Raw genomic sequence first — 22,185 nt, 5'->3', positions numbered from 1 at the left:
AGAACTTGAAGAGAAACATTGAAAATCAATGGGGATTTAATTTATAAAACCGGTCAATCTGGAATGCTCACATTATAAGTGCAAAGTTATTGTTAGCTTTTTGATCATTAGGCTGGAACAAATTTGAAATCCTTCATTTGTCACTTGGGGTTGAAACATAATGACGAGGGGGAATGATAAAAATAATCTAAATTTCCATTAAACTGGAACCAATTGAGCAAAAGCTTACATGCAACAGTCTTGGATACAATCTACAGTTGCGTTCAAAAAAGAATGAAATCGCGTGAAGCCGCGCACCCACTTCCAACTTTGACAAGCTGCCATTTCTCTCTCGGTTGATATTTTTGTATGAAAATTTCACACAATCTAGTTCAACTATCCAACTAACGCTCTACAAAATTTGAAGTCTTTACAATGACAGAAAACGAAGTTACAGCTATTCCCGTAAAAAAGGGAAATTTGGAGTTCCGTCACTAATTTTCCTGTATCTTTGGTGACTTTCATTGAAAAATCTTGAAATTTGGTACAAAGATGCAAAAATGTTTGATCTAATACCAGGCCAAGTTTCGTCAAAATCGATGAACGTGATCAAAAATGGTGTCGGGTACAAAATGAGGTTCATTATCGCCAAGCAGGCGATTTCATTCTTTTTTGGACGGACGTTTGTATGGAAAACATCGTAATCCATTTGTTCTTGGTTTTTTCATTCTCAAAAGCAAAATTTTTCACAAAGAATGTTGTAAAATGATAAGAACTTCATTCCTGCTTTTTAGAAATAGATATTTTTCCAACAGACCTGGTATTTAAACAAAAGAGCGAATAGAATACTTGTTTTAATTGTGTATCAAATTTGTTTTTCGGTATAATTAGCAGGTCATTTCTGAAACTCTGTTCTTCTTATTTTGCACTCTGTTGGAAAATTTTCTCTTATGAATTAAAGCACAAATGAAGATTTTATCAATTTACAACATTCTTTGTGATAAATTTTGCTTTTGAGAAAGAAAAAACCAAGAACAAATGGATTACGATGTTTTCTATACAAACATCCGTCCATAAAAGAATGAAATCGTCTGCTTGGCGATAATGAACCTCATTTTGTACCCGACACCATTTTTGATCACGTTCATCGATTTTGACGAAACTTGGCCTGGTATTAGATCAAACATTTTTGCATCTTTGTACCAAATTTCAAGATTTTTCAATGAAAATCATCAAAGTTACAGGAAATTTAGTGACGGAACTCCAAATTTCCCTTTTTTACGGGAATAGCTGTAACTTCGTTTTCTGTCATTGTAAAGACTTCAAATTTTGTAGAGCGTTAGTTGGATAGTTGAACTATATTGTATGAAATTTTCATACAAAAATATCAACCGAGAGAGATATGGCAGCTTGTCAAAGTTAAAGGGGGTGCGCGGCTTCACGCGATTTCATTCTTTTTTGAACGCAACTGTACATTGATCAAAACTGTAAAATCAGGTTATTTGAGATCAAAAATTTGAAAAAATCTCTTATACATTAGGTGATACAGTTCCCTTCTTCTCCAATTTGACTTTTTCTTCATCAACAATAGGAATTTGCGAAGAATTTACCAATTTTTTAATAAAATACCTTAAACTTTATTTAAGGTCCTCTCAGCCCACTCAAACTACAAAAAATAACAAGTTTTACTGATACGATTTAAAATAAATCAGAATCTAAGTTTCGAATCAATGAATCATTTCAGAATTATTATTCAAAATTTAAATTCAGACTCAGCTCAGAAATGAGTTTTTTATCAAAAAGAAAAGGTTTTTTATCAAAGAAATTTAAGGCTTACTGAAAAAAACTTATTTTTTCCCAAGTTACACCACTAAAATTTCCCTGATTGTTGAGTAAATTCAAAGATATTTACCAACGATGGAAGTTAGTTCCCTATTTCATAACTGAAGGCTTCATCATACAAACTTAACTTACCATTTTAAAAAATTAAGGACGTATTTTCAAAAGAAAATTTTTAATATTTAATTACTATTCATGTAGAAAAACTTTACAATGAATAATCAATATTGTAGTACTAATTTTTTTTTCTGTTTTTAGTTCATGCACCGTTTCATCAAAATACCAAAGAAATAAATCCATTAAAAAATCTCCTATAACAACATTACATAACAATTAGATCGCCACAAATGACCCGACTTTAAAAAAAAGTTATGCGCTGCAGGCTAAAATTAATTCTTGACCTAGTATTGCCATTTTCTTCTCGCGCTAGAGTTCGCACACAAAAATTTCGTCAACCCCTAATTTTGCTCTACGAATTCGTGCTTTTTCTCTCACCGTCACATATATATGTCTCTTGAATATGTAGAAGAATTGATCACAGATATCATGTCATTTCAAATTTGAAGCAAAACAAAACAAATGAAAAAAAAATCATGGAGCTTCTTGTTGTTCACTTTGTTTGAAAGTCGTTCTAATTAAGTTATAATTTAAAGGTTTCAAAATCAGTGTTGTTTATATCAATTTTAATTCATCTCTAGCATCAAGTTTCAAATTGAGGTGACGTCTCAAAAATGTTCTGAATTGAAACATGGCCATGATTATATTTACATGGATCAAAGTTCAAGGGGTGGGAACCTTTTTCCAATGGACGCGTTTAAACCATTGCACAATGGGGAAAAAAGTGTACAAACCGCGAAGAAATTCAATATCTTTCGTCCTACATGACCCAAATCTATGAAATTATATTTTCCTTTTGTGAAAATTTCCGGAGAATCGATTGGACATAGTTTCAAACGCCGCACAAGCTTACGAACGGACCATTTTAACCCCTAATTCCCCTATATTTTGTAAACATTCCAGAAAAACAATGATTCAAATCAGAGAATTTTGAACGAAAACAGACCTATCGTGTGTAATTTTTTCTGAGAAATCGAATGAAGGCAATTTTGGCCACCGCACGCTTCAGGAAATGGAGTTATGGCTGTTTTTACGCTCAATTCCCCTATATTTTTCAATTATTTCTGAAAAAAGCTTGTTCGGACTTGAAAATTTTGAACCAAATGGATTGTATCTTGTGTGGTTTTTTTCGAGCAATCCAATGAAGGCTGTTTGAGCCCCCCACGCTTCGGAAAATGAAAATATGGCTGCTTCACCTTCAATTCATCTCAAATTTTTCAAATTGTTCAGAAAATGCATGTTCGGACTTGATAGTTTTAAACCTTTTGGAACGTATCTTGTTAGATTTTTTTCGAGGAATCGAATAAAGACTGTTTGAGCCACCGCACGCTTCAGAAAATGGAGTTATGGCTGTTTTGTAGGGAAATTGAGGGTAAAACAGCCATAACTTCTGTTTCCAATCCGCGCGGTGGCTCAAATTGGCTTCGTTGGATTCCTTGAAAAAAATCACATAGGATACAACCTATTTGGTTCAAAATTTTCATGTCCGAACATGCTTTTTTCTGAATCATTGAAAAATGTAGGAGAATTGAGGGCTAAAAACAGCCATAACTCAATTTTCCAAAGCGTGCGGTGGTTCAAACAGCCTTCATTGGATTCCTCGGAAAAAAAACACACAGAAACGTTTCAATAGTTCAAAATTTTCAAGTCCGAACACGCGTTTTCTTACCAATTTGAAAAGTGTAGGGGAATTAAGGGTAAACCAGCCATAACTCCATTTTCCGAAGCGTGCGGCGGCTCAAACAGCCTTCATTCGATTCCTCGGAAAAAACTCCACAAAATACAACCCATTTGGTTCCAAACTATCAAGTCCGAACATGCTTTTTCTGAGCTATTTGAAAAATGTTGGGCAATTGAGGGTAAAGCAGCCATAACCTTTGTTCCCAATCCATGCGGTGGCTCAAATAGGATTCGTTGGATTCCTCGGAAAAAATCACATAGAATCCAACCCATTTAGTTCAAAATTTTCAAGTCCGAACAAGCTTTTCTCAGAAATAATTGAATAATATAGGGGAATTGAGGGTTAAAACAGCCATAACTCCATTTTCTGAAGCGTGTGGTGGTCAAAATTGCCTTCATTCGATTCCTCAGAAAAAATTACACACGATAGGTCTGTTTTTGTTCAAAATTCTCTGGTTTGAATCAGAGTTTTTCTGAAATGGGGGTTAAAATGGCACTATATCTCCGTTCGTAAGCTTGTGCGGCGTTTGAAACTATGTCCAATCGATTCTCCGGAAACTTTCACAAAAGGAAAGTATAATTTTATAGATTTTGGTCATGTAGGCTGAAAGATATTGAATTTCTTCGCGGTTTGTACACTTTTTTCTTCATTGTGCATTGCTTAAAATAACAGTTGCAAATGGAAGAATAATTTTTTTCATTAAGTTTTCGAAACTAAATGTTTGAAAATGTTCTGCGAATCCTTATATATTTTCTATGGCAATAAAGGGGCAAAAATAGTAGGAAATTAAACACGGTTTCAGTCCAACAACGGACTTTTGATAATGGCATTCAGACTTTCACAATACTTTTCGTTATTTGGTAATTTTTCCCACCAGGGTCTTCAATCGGTCGTATATTCTGTTTCTTGTTTCGGTGTTGGATCGTTTTACCGGTTGAACGGACAGATTCTGAACCTATTTTTTTGATATCAGATTCAATATTTTGTAGTCCAGTGTGGACGCAGTTTGATAAATGATAACGCGGCTGAAAATTCCTAAACCAAATTTCGTCACATTGCAAAGTTGTCAACTAATATTTGTAAACAAACAATTCAAGAACGTACAAAACCAGGTGAGAAAAATATTTATGTAAATTTTACACATATAATATACGGCGTATTACAGGACACGACACTTAACGTTCTTACTAACATAAAAGGATTTAAAATTACCTTTTTTTTTGTCGACCGGTTTCGGGCTCGATGTTGCCCATCTACAGGACGATGTCCGACTGGTTACTAAAAGGAAAAACACTAACACAGCTTCATACTACTGCATAGTATTCGTCGAAGGATGGTCAAATCATTTTTGGTTGGCCAAGTTGAAAAGTGGCGATATGATTGTCGGGTCGTCCTCGTTCATTAAAGGCCTCTCAGAAGTTGTTATAAACATAGATTCCCAGGCATTTAAATGTGACGCTTTGCGTATAAATTTTTTGAATCTAACTTTTTCCCAATCTATAGAGTGGTTAGATTCCGATGCGTGGGCAGCTACGCTGGATTCGTTGGTTTTGTTGTTATCCACAGCGTTTTTATGTTCTTTTATTCGAGTTTTAAACTTTCGTCTTGTCTGGGCAATATAAACTGCTGGACAAGTCTCACACGGAATCTCGTAAATTCCGGATCTTTCTTCCGGCGGGACTTTGTCTTTCAGTGACACCAACCGATCCTTTAAGGTGTTGGAGCTTTTGTATGCAACTTTCAAACCATGGTTAGAGAGAATCTTTCGAATATCGTTAGTCAGTGGTGGGTGGAACGGCAAACTGACTCTTTGAGATTCTTCTTTTTCTGGTTTGAAGGTGGTTGCATTATTCCGGAACTTTTTCTTCTCGTGTTTGCGAAGAATTTTATGAACAAACTCTTTGTCGTATCCATTCAGATTTGCGGCCGATAATATTTTTTCTTTTTCATGCTTAAACTCACTGGTTTCCATAGGTATGTTGTATAAACGAGACACGAGATATGGATATTGCTCGAGGAGGACCTGCGTACACTCGGAGTATTCGAGCGTCGAGTGTTAAGAACCATCTTTGGCGGCGTACAGGAGAACGGAGTGTGGAGGCGAAGGATGAACCACGAGCTCGCGCGACTCTACGGCGAACCCAGTATTCAGAAGGTGGTGAAGGCTGGCCGGATACGCTGGGCGGGACACGTTGCGAGAATGCCGGACGACTGTCCTGCAAAACAGGTGTTCGCTACGAATCCGGTAGGAACAAGACGAGCGGGGGCGCAACGAGCGAGGTGGTTAGACCAAGTGGAGCGTGATCTGGCGAACGTGGGGTGCCCGAGAAATTGGAGAACGGTTGCTATGAACCGAGTGAATTTTAGGAATTATGTTCGTCAAGTTATGTCGTAAGACGGAATACTATGTAAATAAATAATAAATGTTGTATAAACGTGTCGTGAGTGTCGTGTCCTGTAATACGCCGTATATTATATGTGTAGTATAAGTTCTTACGTTGGCACAACACCACCAAAATGAATGTAAATTTAAGACAGACGAAATAATTTGTAAGCAAGTCTGGTTATTCAAGAAAATCATAATTCAAGATCTCATGCCAAATCGGATCACGGGAAAGGGTCGCTCAACGAGCCTGAAATTTATATGGGATTTTGAGACATTTCTTTCGAGAGAAACATGACAAACCAGTTTTTCATCAATAATTTTGATTCCCTTTGGTTGATTTCTTTTAAATACGGGTTTTCTTAAAGTCCAAATTATGACAAATATTTCATCCCAAGACTGCATTTCGATTAGATTTAAGATAAGGAAGTTATTAGGCTTCAAAAATGGGCTAACTTTTCCAAGGGTTGTATTCATTTCTGTTAATTTTTCAATACGTTCGACCGCCCTCACTCTTTATTTTCCATAGTCTTTATTAGTGACACTTTACACCTATGAGGCTATTCGTGCCTCCCCGACTCATTTACAGTGATGAATATCACCTTTAAAAAAGAAAGTTCATTTTTGTAGCCTAATAACTCTTATTGGAATGAATGCTTTAAGAAACTCCATATTGAAAAAAAAATCGGCCGAAGGAATAAAAGTTATTGATAAAAAACTGGCTTTTCATGTTCCTCCCAAACAAAATTTTTCATTGCATACTATTTTTGCAAAGAAAGCATTTAATTGCATGAATGTTTAGAACTTTTATTCGATTCTAGAGTAGCTACTGAACTCATTCTCAGCTTTCAAATTTCTCCAGTTCCCAGGAAAGAAAAAAACTGCCTCATGTTCTTTTAGTTCTTTTACATTAACAGTTTTTTATATTGAATAGAAACTTTTGAAAATACTTGAATACTAATTTTCTGTTTTTTTTCGTATTCTGAAAATTTCCAGATATTAACCCTTTAAAGCATAGTGTTGTTTCAAAACAACACTAATTAAAATCCAAATATCTCGGAAATGCAGGACAAGTTTTTAGTTATGTATCCACAAAAAAATGAGATAAAAAAAATTAGCCCATGATATTTTTACTAGGATATTTTTATGTGTTAAAAACGCAGGTTTCTGTGGTGAAATAGAGTTATCTTTATTTATGTTTCGTCTGTGAGGTCAGTAGAATACAACTATATTAATTAGCGATAGCTAATTGTCACTTTCCACTTCTTATATTCCCTAACCGGGAAAGTACTCATTTCTCAATGAGTTCTTTGATATTCTTACCCAGAATGTTTTGGTTCTACCCGTGGCAGCAGAAGTTTGCTGCTTGCTGCTGTTCGGGAGGAAAATCGTAAATTTCAACGTTATTTATGTATGAGATATCGAAGAAAGTATGCATTAAAATGGCAAAATTCGAATTGATTTTTTTTCTTGAAAAAAGTAGTTTTTGAAAAATTTCTGATATGAATAAAATTTTTGAAATTTTAACATCTTTTTGCACCTAATGAACAATTATTATTATTATTATTAATTTAATTTAGGACATTTTACCAACTTTTGGCATTCGTGTCCGAAAAAGAATTATACAAACTGGTTCCTAAGTCTATTAAATTTTGTTCCACAAATCAACACTTTTTACAAATCGTAGAAGGGCTTTTTCTCTATCTGGTTCGTTTCTAAGAATATCGCAAATGTCACCGGTGAGATGTTGGTCTATCCTAGCTTGATCGTAACCCCTACAATCAACAAGTATATGCTGGACTGTAGTTTGCTCTCCACAATATTGGCAGACAGGTGGCGGATTCTTTTCGAATAAGAATGAGTGGGTCGAACGAGTATGACCTATTCTCATTCTACTTAGAATTCTCTGCTCGGTTGCGCATCTGCGATCCGTTGGTTTGGAAGTGCATGTTTTAATTCTCCTCAGGAAATTTGTCGAGCATCTCCAAGTATATTCCCATTTTTCTCGTATTTTCTGTTTAACGAATCGTTTTAGATCTTGAGCGGGAACAGCAACATTCGTGAGAGCTTCATTACAACCGGATTTGGCTAATCTATCAGCTCTATCATTGCCCGGGATGCCTGCATGGCCGGGTATCCAGGCTACGGTTATGTTATCATTGGCCATCATTGCACGGGTCTGTTGAATCCATGGGTGTGTGGAGGTCCCTAGTTGCAATGCATCAATGCAACTAGCAGAGTCAGTCAGAATAATTGTGTTTTCATATGGGTTCGCTTGAGATACTGCATGTTTCAAAGCAAAGGCCTCAGCCGAAAAAATGCTGCACATAGCTGGAAGGCCAAAGCATTCCTCAACGTCATTTCTTAAAATTCCTGCTCCTACTTTGTGATCTTCCTTCGATCCATCAGTATACATTTTAATATGGGTATTGTATTTTAAAATAAAGTTGGAAAAAACTGGACGAACAATCGAGCTAGCAGTACCAGCTTTAATGTTTTTTCGAATATGTTGGTCGATATTGATGCTGGGGGAATACCATTTTTGCATAAAGCGGTACTCTACTTTGGAGACTTCCGGTAAAATCACATTCGTGGTCAGTTGTAATAGTTCTTTAACCCGATAGTGCAGGGGAATATTTTCTGGGATAAATTCTTTTTCAGACAGACGTATAGATAAGGTTGACAGACGTTCACTGATAAGCAAATTAAAAGGCAAACAACCAGATTCGGCTAAGATCGAATCCACAGGACTAGAACGAAAGGCTCCTGTAGCCAGTCTTACGAGTTCATTATATGTTGATGATAAAGCGCCATTCATTCCGTCGATGTTGAGGCTAGTAAGTCCAATGCCATACAAGAGTTTAGAGACAATCAGTGACATACCAGCTTTAAGGAGGATGTCTCGGTTACTTCTGATTAGGTTTTTGCCAAGTATTCTGATTATATTAAGCCTTTGTTGACAACTTCTTTTAACTTGTTGAAAGTGTTGTAAAAAATTAAGTTTCTGGTCGACAAGGAGACCTAGGATGTTCATTTTTCTGACTCGTGGAATCGGTATGTTGTTTATTTTTATCGCACGTCTTTTCCTGGGATGTTTCATTGAACAGATGTGCATTAGTTTTGATTTTTTAGGTGCAATAGAGAAGCCTACGTTGGAAGACCATTTGGCAACAGCAGCGACCGCAGTTCTTAATCGCTTTCTGACTGTCATTTTACAAGAACTTTTAGAGGACAGAAGGATGTCATCTGCGTATAGAAGGATGGAAACATCGGGTGGGATTCCGTCGAATATCGGTTGCATAGCAACTAAAAACAAGGTTACTGAGAGATTTGATCCTTAAGGCAAACCTATTTGAGCAACTCTGTTAGAAGAAAGCGTGCCATTAGCCATTACACGGAAAGATCTATTGCAAAGAAAGCTGACAATAGTCGTGAGTAAACGACCGGAAATTTTCCATTTTTTAAGTGTTTCGATTACGGCAAGACGGTCCGTTGTGTCATAGGCTTTTGATACATCTAAGGAGATTAATTCCACATGTTCATCATCAGCTGGTTTAATAAGTGGTTCCAGTTGTGCGAAATAAGTGTCGACTCCACGACCTGATCGGAAAGCATGTTGGCGTTCATCAAAATTCCGGTTATCTTCCAGTTCTGTGATTAGTCGTCGGTTAATCAGCCTTTCAAAAATTTTACCGAAACAGCTTAAAAGAGCTATTGGTCTAAATCCGTCTGGACTACTACGATCCCCATCGGGTTTTGGAATAGGAATGATTTTTCCTACCTTCCATTCATCAGGAAATTCTCCCTTACTCCACAATCGATTGTAAAAATTAAGCAAAGCCATTTTCGAAGTGACAGGTAGTTTTTGTAAAAGTGGATATCCGATGTTATCCAGTCCCGTTGCAAGACCAGTGGATCGATCGAGCGCCCATAGAAGCTCTTTTAGTGTGAAATCTTGGTTGTATTTTTTAGAAGACACAGATCTATTGCAACGATCGGAGTGTAACGAAGGGGTTAACAGGTTGTTCGTAGTAATGGAGCTATTATTGTGGGCAGATCTTCTTTCGTATTCGTCAGCTAGAGTCTCGGCAACTTCATGCGGGTCATTTGTAGCTCCGGTCGATGTAGTTAGAATAATTGTAGATGTTTGTCGTTTACCTCTTAATCGATTGATATTATTCCAGACAACACTACTAGGTGTTTCGGGGTTAATGCTTTGTACGAATTCCTCCCAACTTTTTTGTTTAGCTTCATTTATGAGTTTTCTAGACACGGAGCGTGCTTTGTGAAAGCGATTCAAAGCTTCTTTTTTTCTAGTATCATCATCCTTGATCCTTTTCAATGCTCTTAAACACTTACGCCTTTTTTTAATTGCAGCGGCGACTTCTGAGTTCCACCAGTGTACAGTTTTGGGGCCATCTTTTCCACTGGATCTAGGAATGGACTTCTGAGCAGCTGCTATGATGCGATTAGAGAATTCAGCCACGTCTACCAAGTTCCCAGTTAGCATTGTTATAGATCCAATTCCTGTGTTTAGTGGGTTCAGGCGAGTCCTGCGCTAAACTTATTAGGATCGGGAAGTGATCGCTTCCACAACAATCTGTCGTAACTTTCCATCTCAGTTTTGATGATATGGTAGGAGAACATAAAGAGACATCTAAAGCTTGTGTTTTTCCGGTTACTGGGTCCATCCGAGTGTGCGTTCCGTCATTTAGTATGATCATATCATGGTCGATAATAGTCAGCATTATTTGTTTCCCTCGGGTGCTTGCTTCGTTCGATGATGTTGTAACTCGACTTCCCCATGCTTTGTGATGAGCATTAAGATCTCCCAAGAGATGGACAGGCTTTGGTAGTTCCTCGATCAACTCTCTAAGGTGGTTGAGGCGTTATCCTCGTTAGGTGATAGGTAAACCGATACTACGGTCATAGCAAAGGGTATGAAAAACCGGATAGCCACGGCTTGGATATTGGTTTGGAATTCGAGACGATCGAATGGTGTGCCAACTCTAACAGCTAATCCCGCACCTTGTCTACCATGTGTAGAGCATGAAGAAGTAAGAAGTTGGTAATTCCGACCTAGAATACTAGAGTTTGTTTTGTTCGGGGGTAAGTTAATCTCTTGCAAGCATACGACGAGGGGCTGGTATCTGTTGAGAAGCACTTGTAGTTCGTCCCGATGTGATCGTACTCCGCTGACGTTCCATTGGATGGCTATCGTATCCGATGATTTCGTATGTGGATCATTCAGATCTGAAGTTGAAGAAGCGGAGGAAGAGTTTGCAGATGGAAAAATGGGAGAGCTACTTGCCTGAGAAAAGTTCAGGCTTCCAGTGCCAACAACTGCCATTTCTTCATTGTTATTAACTAGACCATTTTGGCGAGCTGTTGGCACCGGAACATGCCTGGTTGCTGGAAACCGCCCAAGATGGATGTTTGACAAATCTAGAAGATCATGTTGAAGGTTTTCTTGTTCAGATCGATCTGTTGGCACCAGGTTATGTCTGGTTTCCGAGATGCGTCCAAGACGGGTGTTTGAAGAATCCAGGAGGACATGTTGTGGGGCTGAAGACGAGGAAGCGGCAGAATAATTTGCTAAATGGATAATATGAGAGCTACTTGCCTGAGGAGGGTTCAGGCTTCCAGTGCCAACAACTGCCTGTGTGTAACTATAGGGTTCTTGTTCATTTCGGCCAGCTGTTGGCACCGGAACAGGCCTGGTTGCTGGAAACCGCCCAAGATGGATGTTTGACGAGACTACAATTTCGCGTTGCTGGTTTTCTAGTTCACTTTGGCTAGCTGTTGGCACCGGAACATGCTTGGTTGCTGGAGACCGCCTAGGTTGGATGTTTGATGATTCGAGATGATCGTGTTGTAAGTAGTTCGCCAAAGGAAGAAATTCCGATGATATCTTTGTTTGAGTGTGTGGTGTGTTACTGATGTAAGTGGCAGATGTTTGATTTAAAAGGACTGGTTCCTCGATTCTTCGTCCAGAGCGCTCGTCTGGTCTTGGAGACCAACGCAAGACTGCCGAGGGTGGACGCTCTTCGAAAAGAAGGGAAGGGTTAGACCGCTGGTGACAGAGGGTATCCTGCCCCGTGTTGTTTTGTTGATCGTTGTTATTCAATGTAGGGTCAGTTCTAAGGCTATTTGTTGGGCTATCATTCGTTTGATTAGGTTGATGGGCCATCATTGCTCCATTGCAGACGTTCCGCACGTTGATTGCGTTCCGTTGTTTTTACCTTTTTTGGCGTTTAGCTGGGGAGGCGTAGTGGTTCTTTTTTGACTAACGTTTCGGTTTAGTTGTGTGTGATTTTTAGATTGGTGTGTTTTATTTACTGATTGGGATCCTTTTGTATCAATGCGTGACAATCTTGGTGATTGACCTGTGGTATTAGAACTACTAGAGGGTTTACTTGTAGAACCAACATCGGGGCTGATACTAATTGGACGTGCGGATTTAGATCGGGTGTTAGTCGTAGGTTGTTTTAGTGGGATCATTGTTGTGTTGGGTGTAACTGATTGTTGTGTAAGATTTTCTTGGAGTTTGCTTAGTTCGTTCCTAACTGCAGCTAGTTCTTCACGTAGGATTTGAATCGTTCGATCTTTCTCCTCCATGTCTACCGATAGACGTTGTTGCACTGCGCTTTTGAAAGTGGTACCTCGATTTGAATTTTTGAAGATAGTACGCGCTTCGCCGAAGGTTAGCTCTTGGTCAACTTTTAGTTTGATAATAGCCATTTCTTCTTTATACTTTGGACATACTCTAGCAGTAACGGAGTGATTTTCTAGGCAGTGTAGACAGTAGGGATCGTTCTCACAAGGTTCGTTTTCAACAAGGGGGTGAATTTTTGAACACTTCAAACATACCGGTTTTGGAGAAGGGCATCTATTTTTCCCGTGTCCATATTGTCCACATCGAAAGCACATCATCGGTGAAGGGTAGTATGGGCGAATTTTCGTTCTGATCATACCATAAAATATGAATTCCGGTCGTCTAGAAGCTTGAAAAGTTAAAATAAGTAGTGGAGTGTTTTTTCGTTTTTCTCCGACTTTTTTAGTAATCCTTCTAACTTTTGTCACGCCCTGGGATTTCAGTTGTTCAAGGATAAAACTTTCATCTTCGTTAATTGTATCTTGGTCATACAGAACGCCTTCGACGTAGTTTAGTGAGGGATGTAAAATTACTTCAACCTCTGTATCATCTAGAAGAGTTTTGATACTCAGTAGTTTTTCAGAAATACTCTTAGATGACGTTCGGAAAACGTATCTACTTCCTTGGCCTTCTTTAGTTGTGTGTATCTTTGCAGTTTCGTGGTAGCCTACAGCCAGTTGGATTGTCTGGGCAATCATGAAGGGCTTTGAGGGAAGTCGATCCTCACCTGTACTATCCGGTCGTGGTTTGGCTCTCATAAGTAAAAATTGTGTTTGTCCGAGATCATCAGGACCTAGCATCCATTCAGGATACGTTGAATTATTGCCACCTCTCCTATCGGGAGGCTCCCGATACTGCTCCGCCATTGTACGAGAGAACTCTCTCTCTCTCTCACCTGACTTGTACGCAAGTTGCTGTGGTTGTTTCTTCCCCAGAAAATTGGCGAACTAAAAACCCGTTAAAATCCGAAATTTAGCACGTTGTTACGACACAACTCCAGTTGGATCCTGGGCAACTACTATTTTGTGGTAATACGAGAGCAATCCACGGAAAATAGAACTTCTTTATCGCAAACTAAACCGATTTTAAATACCCCGATGTTTCACGTGGTATGTAAACAATCAACTTGTACACGAAAAAGTGACCTAATGAACAATGTTTTGAAGAAATTCGTTAAATTGTATCAAATTAAATCAACTATTTCAAAAATTGTGTTTCATCTTTGATGGGCTATAAATCTCATAAGACTTCAATGGCTTCAAACCTGTTCAGTTGTATTATTCGAGTTGAAATTTTATTATTTCACCGATTCAATAATTGCTATTCTCCTTTTAAAAAAAATCATTAAAGGGTTGAAAATGCATTTTAAAGCATATGAATCCAATTTTGAATAACGGCAAAACCATATTTGAACCAGGATTGCAGAACACGTTCACTTATTTTTTATTTGACCTCAGGTGTCCCACAAGGCAGTATTCTAGGCCCTTTGATATTTGTTCTTTTTGTGAACGATCTGGCTTTCCGTCTGAAATCCTGTATGCTGCTATATTAGACTGAGTCGATTTGGGGTCATTTTTGAATTTTTCAAACCCTGGGGTCTTAAAAGCTTCGTTTTGGTCCAAAATTCATCCATGATTTTTTGCAGAATTTTTAAGTAACGTTTACATGAGTAAATTTGAACTTTTAGGTTTGTATGGGAAAATTGAATATTTTGTACTGAAAAATCAACATCATTTTTGTTTCTTCTGTGGAACCGAGCCTGCTAATGATTTTTGTGCCAATTAATAGATTTCTTACAGGAAATTTTACGCTGAACAACTTTGTCGAATATCATAACTTCGTATCTTTTTAGACAAAAAAGTTATTAGCTGTTTAACTGGTGTATGTCTTTTTGGATTGATAAACCATGAATTCAATTGCCACCACTGCTTGTGCCTCACGAAGTATGGCATGAAAAGTGGTCTTGCAATACTTCGCTAAGCACCCAGCAGTGATGTCAATTGAATTTCTTGTTTATCAATGCCAAAAGACATACACCTGTTTAAGAGCTAATAACTTTTTTGGCGAAAAAGATACGAAGTTATGATTTTCGACAAAGTTGTTCAGCGTAAAATTTCCTGTAAGAAATTTATAAATTGGCACAAAAACCATTAGCAGGCTCGGTTCCACAGAAGAAACAAAAATGATGTTGATTTTTCAGTACAAAATATTCAATTTTCCCATACAAACCTAAAAGTTCAAATTTACTCATGTAAACGTTACTAAAAAATTCTGCAAAAAAATCATGGATGAGTTTTGGACCAAAACGAAGCTTTTAAGACCCCAGGGTTGGAAAAATTCAAAAATGACCCCAAATCGTTCAGTCTACTGGTATATGCTGGTGATCTTAAGATCTACAAAATAATCACATCGGTTCTACATCGACGAGCTTCTCCTGTGGTGCTTGGAAAATGGGTTGCAGATGAACATAAAAAAATGCAAGTCCATAACTTTTAGTCACCGTCGGTCCAATGTCTGCTTCGAGTACAGCATCAACGGTACCAGCATCTATCAAGTCAGCTCCATGAACGATCTGGGCGCCATCGTTGATAAAAAACTAACGTTCAGCGACCATATCAGTGACATCACAGTGAAGGCTTTCTCTGTTCTTGGATTCGTGAGGCGCAATTCACAATCTTTTCAGGATGTATACACCCTTAAAGCTGTGTACTGTTCCTTGGTGAGAAGTGTATTGGAGTACGCCGCTTGTGCGTGGACTCCTTACCATACATTTTGGAGTCTTCGAATCGAAAGAGTCCACTTCCGTGGAACGACCCCATCAATCTTCCGGATTATGAGAGTCGGTGCGTGTTGATCAATTTAGAAACCCTCTCTTTCAGATGTGTAAAACTAAAACGGCTTTTTGTGTTTGATTTGGTTACCGGCAACGTGGATTGTGCAGCTCTACTTAATGAAGTATGCTTTCTTGCACCATCCAGACATCTGCGAGGAAAACAACTTTTAGCGCTACTCATGCACCGCACTACTTACGGACAGAATAATCCTCTGACCAGCTGTTTTCAGTGTTTTAATGTTGTGAACAATTTGTTTGATTTTACTGTGTCCAAAACGATGTTTAAACAAAGGATTAAGAACCTTAGATATTAAGATCAGTCTGTAGGATATTTGAATCCAAGACGGTGTGTGAAATAAATAAATAAAAATAAATATGTCATTTTTTTTTGTTATGATGATTCGAACTAAAAATCAAGAATCATAAACTGGATATACAGAATCCGAAAAATAGAAACAGAAATACAATTTTGATTTTGATAATTTGGAACCAGAACCTCTGGAATGAGTATCAACTGATAATGAAAAAATGAAGCAGAATTCTGAACTTGTGAGAAGTTTTCGAGGTTTTGGAATTATCTGTTACTCTTGAATAACCTTAATCAATGATGAAAAAATTTCAAATTTTGAATGTAGTGTAGTTATGGAGAGGGTTTACCCCAAAAAAATTTTGCGAAAATGGTCGTACAAAACACATTTTGTTTGACTTTTTTGTTAAACTTAAAATGAAAGCTTTTTTAAATATTTGTGGAACCTTTCTTTTTTTTGAAAAAAAAAAGTAACACAAGTCAGTGACTTTGTTTTACCTTCAACTGGGAATGCTTTCATCTTAAGCCAAAAAAAAAGATCAATCGAAGATACAATTGTCGATTCATTTTCGCTTGTTCGACAAAAAAACGCATCCTTGCAATCTGCTTTTCCCTAGTGATTCCCGGAAGTTGATTGCGACACATCAATCAACAGCTCTTCAACTTACATGAACATGCACACAGCACTCACACATACAGTAGCCACAAAATCCACTCCTCAAATGAATAAAGTTTGAAGCTGCGGCTCAGGAGGGTTGAAAAAAAACACCACCCAATCCATTCAATATGAAGCCAACGACACACTGACCGAAAGGTGATGATGAGCTCAAACAGATCGATACTTAATTGAATTTTCATCGGGCAGTTCATTGTTGAGATTGATGATTTTTTTCCAAAAAAAAAATTACAAAAATATACAGTAACAAACATGGAATTGCAGCTAATTTTTTTCAAAAACGTAGTAAAAACAATTTTACTACGAATGATGTCCGACTGTCTGTGATTGTGTGCGGTTGCACATTTCACTGATTGTGTTGAGCCAGGATCGAATGCGTTCACGTAATTTATCGCCCTCAGTATCGTCAGGGTCCTCTTTGTTTTCCGGGCTGCAACCGGATGTATGTAATACTACTCTAGTCATAGGTAAGTATATTGTAGTGTGGGTGGAACGGAAACAAACGGAAGAATGATTGTCGTTCTCCCATGATGCCGATAATTTTGGCGTTAGGGTGAATTGTTTCAACTGTTCTCAGAAATTAAACTAAAAAATGTGATCCATTCATCTTTTTTTTCTCAGGTTCTTGACTTCTTCCTTGAAGATTTTTTATTACAAAAATTAAAAAGAATGTGCCACCCCATCTTCATTACATCCATCTATTGTTACCCTCCAGCCAAGGATTCGATTCAATTGAGCCGATTCGAAGTGATTCATTTCTCTATCAACTTTGCTGAACTATTTCTTTGTTTCACCATAAAATTTTTCTCGTTTTTCTCTTTTCCCCCTTCTCATCGCCAGATACACATTTGACATAAGTCAGAGCAACATCGTGGCGGTGCTGTCGTTGCTCTCCCACTGGCTGTGTTACGCCAACAGTGCAATCAACCCTGTGATTTACAATTTTATGAGCGGTAAGTACCTACCTTCCTAGTATCTAGTAAATAAGTTCCCAATGGGATGCTAATTGGAAAGGATTGTTGTGGAGTTACAATAGAAGTGTGTGACTAGTGCACAGTTCAAGTAATAACATATGTACATAAAAAAAAACTTATCCATCTGAAATCAAAAAGATTGCAATTCAGTTCCATCGAGACATTAAAAGAATTTAATTGAGGTTATATTATTTTAAATAATGTAAAATATAAACGAAATAAGAAGGTGAAATAAGAAGGTGGCTCCAGAGAGGGAAATTAAAAGAGTTAGCACAAGAATTTCTTAATACGAAATTTCGTATAACAATCAAAAGTGATTTTTTTTTATTTTTGGGTATGACTTAACCAATCAATTAACCTTTTCAAATAGTTGAAACATTAGACTGAGTTGATTTGGACTCATTTTAGACTTTCTCAAACCCTGGGGTATAAAAGGCTTTGATTTTGTTCAAAACTTTGCTAACTGCTAATGGTTTTTGTACCAATTTATAAATTCTTTTAAGAAAATTTTCCGCTAGACAACTATGTCGAAGACCGTAACTTCGTATCTTATTAGACAAAAAAGTTATTAGGTGTTGAATAGGTGTATGTCTTTTGCAATTGAAAAAAAAATTCAATTGTCATCACTACTGGGTGCCTAGCGAAGTATTGCATGGCTTCTTCTTATGCACATGTAGTGATGTCAATTTATTGTTAATGCCTACAGACATGCCCCCATTCAATACCTAATAACTTTTTCGTCTAATAAATTACGAAGTTACGGTTATGAATTTACACAAAAAAATCATAAGGGGACTCGATTCAACAGAAAGAACAAAAATTTAATTTCCCCATACTAACATTTAATCATGTTAACGTTACTTAAAAACTCTGCAAAAAAATTAGATGAGTTCTGAACCAAAATTAAGCTTTTTAGACCCCAGGATTTGAGATTTTCAAAAATAACCCTAAATCGACTCAGTCTATTGGAACATTATTAAGGCTAAGCAGTTACAAATGCGTGTGCTATATCATAGAATCTCTCTTTTATCATTGCACACTTTTTTCCGTCATGTACTGATTGGACTATTATTTTTACCACAGAACCTTTGCAAAATCTTGCTATTTTACATAAACTCACCTGAAAAACAAATTCTAATCTGATTGGAACCTTTCGACGAACAGGTATCTCGAAGAGTTTGACCTCATTAATTCGGTTTTAACATAAATTTCTTCTTAAAACACATTTGTCACATCGAGTCAAAACCGGTTGCAAAGATTTCGATCTATGGAACTGCCATCTATTAGTGGTTTGTTGGCTGTCTACTAGACAGCAACAGTTTTTGGGGTCTGCATTCAGTTATTCACAATAACCGTAGTTGCGATCAAAGGTTCCACGCCGATGCTCGGTTTGTACTTTGTGAGCATTCCAGAGAGTCTTCTCATACTTAATAACCATTTTGGTGAAAAAAGAAATCCTTAAGTCGACAATGAAGGATTTCCGAGATGATTGTGCAAAATTATTTATACCATCTCCTTTTGCATTGTAAACATCTCAAAAAGTCGTAAAAATAAAACATCTGAAAAAAAAATCGGCAAAATATTCTTTTTCATTACCAACAAAAGGCTGCCAAAATTGTTCATACCCATACCCTAGAAATGTAGCTATCACCAAAATGTAATGCCTGGATTTTTAATAACCATAGCTTTACGTTCATCAATAACAAGGTTTTAGTGATGATTGCAAGCCGAAAACACGTGTTAAATGGTACCACTTCATTATTTTTATTTTTATTTTTTTTTTAAATCACTTTCAATAGTTTATTAGTCTTTATTCATATGAGTAAGCGACCCTTCTCAGTTATACGAATGTAAATTAGACACTACCACAGACTAAAATAGCTCCCTCGACGTAACTCTACACGCATATTTTTAAATTCTTAATAACATTATGATTATTGAGTAAGGTTCTTCAAGAATAAAAATCTTTACAAATGCCAAAACCTTGAAAACTGATCCCTGGTTCAGAATTCTGCTACAGGTTTTCAATATTTTCTCACTTGATGATAGAAAAACATTTCTGAATACTGATTTTTATAAATTTAACTCATTTCAGGTCTCTGGTTTGCTAAATATCAAAATCAAAATTTTATTCCTAATTATCCTTATTTTATTTATAATTTTATATTTTGCATTATGTAACTAGGATTCTTGATTTTCGATGGCATTATAATTAGAAAATACTTGAAAAGGTGTTTCGAAATTGTTATACAAATTTGGTTCTGCATTTCATTCCAAATTTAATCTTTAATTTTGGAAACTCATATGCATTAAATAATTACTATCCGAATATTAAAAAACACAATATTAAGACTCTAATCATTTAGAATTCGAGCAGTTACAAAGGCGTCTATTTTAAAAACTGTTCGTTTGATCGAAAAACTTGAGCATTCTAGTGTGCCTTCTTATACGTCTTATGAATTTGGGCCAAACAAGTTTAAAAAAAATCAACAGTTTATTAGTTTTCAAGTCGACTATGAAAGATTTCCGAAGTAATTATGCAAAAATATTTTACCATGTCTTTTTCAACATAAATTTCTCATAAACACGTAAACTTAGACGTCTCAAAAATTAAGCAATGTAGTCCATTCCCAGGCAACTCTACCTAAATTTTGCATATCCGATCCCTAGGAATATAGTTATCACCGAAATGAAGCACCCGAACTCTAAATGATCATAACTTTAAAAATCATCATAAGTTTTTGTTTCATATTTAAATACAAAGTTCTGAAACTGAATTCTTTTAAAGAGCTGAAAACTTTGAAATGGCGATCCAAAATTGAAAACTGGAAATAAGATTGATCATTCGGAATTTATATTTTAATTCAGATTATAAATAAAAAAAACATGAATTCAAATTTAAACCTAAGACATGAAATATAAAATACTAGATTTATGATTGAGGGCTCTGTAACAAAATTCAATCCTTGGCTCATATCGAATTATTAATCCGGAATCTAAATTCAAAAAACGATTGTTTTTACATTCCAGAAATCGTATTGAAACTCGAAAAAAATATCGAAAACTCAAGTTTCGTAATTAGTTATCTTGATAACTTTACCGAATACTTGGCGCCGAATATCGTCAAAAAACCGTTAAGCTTGATATTCGCCGCATAGTTGAGCTAAGTATTCGGCCGAATATTTATCATTGAAATTTATACAATAACTGTCTTGTCAATATTTTCAAATGATTTTGGATAATTTATGAAATATCTTAAATAAATGTTGAAAGAGCTACTTACTTACTTACTTAATGATCCCGCGCCGATCCACCGGTGCATAGGGCCGTTGTAAAAGACCTCCACTGTTGACGATCCGGAGCCAGCGTCTTCACCTGGTCCCAGTCAAGATTCTCGTCGACAGTTCGGATTTCAGCGGCTAGGCTTCGCCGCCACGAGTTTCTGGGTCTGCCTCTTCTTCGATGACCTTCTGGATTCCAATCTAGCGCTTCTCTGCAAATCTCGTTTTCATCTTTTCGCAGTGTGTGCCCAATCCATCTCCACTTACGTTCCCGAATCTCGATTTCTAGCGCCCTTTGATGACACCGGCGATGTAGTTCCTCATTCGAGATCCAGTTGCCAGGCCACCAAGCGCGGATGATATTCCGCAGGCAGCGGTTTACAAATACTTGCAGTTTTCGCGTCGTCACCGCATATGTGCACCAAGTTTCGCACCCGTACAGCAATACGGATTTGACGTTTGAGTTGAAGATTCGGATTTTTGTTCGTAGAGAGATCTGGCGTGACCGCCAGATGTTTCGGAGACTCGCAAACGCAAATCGGGCCTTTCTGATCCGGGTTTCGATGTCTTTCCTGGTACCACCATCAGGCGTTATCTGGCTACCAAGATACTGGAAGCACTCCACTTTCTCCACTTGTTGCCCAGCTACCATGAAACTGGAGGGATTTGCTGTGTTGATCTCCATAGACTTGGTCTTTCCGACATTGACTTTGAGACCTGCTGCCTTGGAACTTTCGGTGAGGTCGTCGAGTTTGCTCTGCATATCCGGTTGTGTTTGGGCGAGCAAAACAATATCGTCAGCCAGGTCAAGGTCGTTCAGTTGCTCCATTGTTGTAGGATTCCACGGCAATCCTCGGTTCGGTGCACAGTCGATCGATCCAGTCAGAATCTCATCCATTACGATGAGAAAAAGTAGCGGTGATAAAATACATCCTTGTCTCACTCCAGCAGTTACCGGGATTGGTTCGGACAAGACACCATCGTGCAAGACCTTGCATGAAAATGCCTCGTATTGTGCTTCGATGAGATGGACTAGTTTCTCTGGGACCCCTCGTCGCCTTAGAGCCGCCCAGATGTTTTCATGGTTAAGTCGGTCGAATGCTTTTTCGAAATCAACGAACACCAGCAGAAGAGAGTCCTGGAATTCGTTGATTTGTTCCAGTATGATTCGTAGCGTTGTGATGTGGTCCACACATGATCTTCCGGATCGGAATCCAGCTTGTTGCCGTCGGAGTGTAGCGTCAATTTTCTCCTGGATCCTGTTCAGGATCACTTTGCAGAGTACTTTGAGGGTTGTACAGATCAACGTTATGCCTCGCCAGTTACCGCACTCTGTCAGGTCTCCTTTCTTCGGGACCTTTACGAGGATACCCTGCATCCAGTCGGCCGGGAATGTTGCAGTATCCCAGATGTCGGCGAAGAGACGGTGCAACATTTGTGCTGACAGGGCAGGGTCGGCT

The 22,185-nt window shown here is 37.6% G+C and overlaps 1 protein-coding gene across 1 annotated transcript in view; it reads left to right on the top strand.

The window, feature by feature from the left end:
* Positions 1-22,185, top strand: part of LOC129743155 (orexin receptor type 2-like) — a 240,681-nt gene that overhangs the window by 159,093 nt on the left and 59,403 nt on the right. Inside the window, exon 7 of the mRNA XM_055735124.1 lies at positions 17,311-17,423. Within this exon, the coding sequence (XP_055591099.1) occupies positions 17,311-17,423 (113 nt within the window). The remainder of the gene's footprint in view (positions 1-17,310; positions 17,424-22,185) is intronic.

This window comes from Uranotaenia lowii, chromosome 2 (assembly GCF_029784155.1).
Source record: "Uranotaenia lowii strain MFRU-FL chromosome 2, ASM2978415v1, whole genome shotgun sequence".
Lineage (NCBI taxonomy): Eukaryota > Metazoa > Arthropoda > Insecta > Diptera > Culicidae > Uranotaenia > Uranotaenia lowii.
This window is presented reverse-complemented; position numbering and strand designations above follow the sequence as displayed.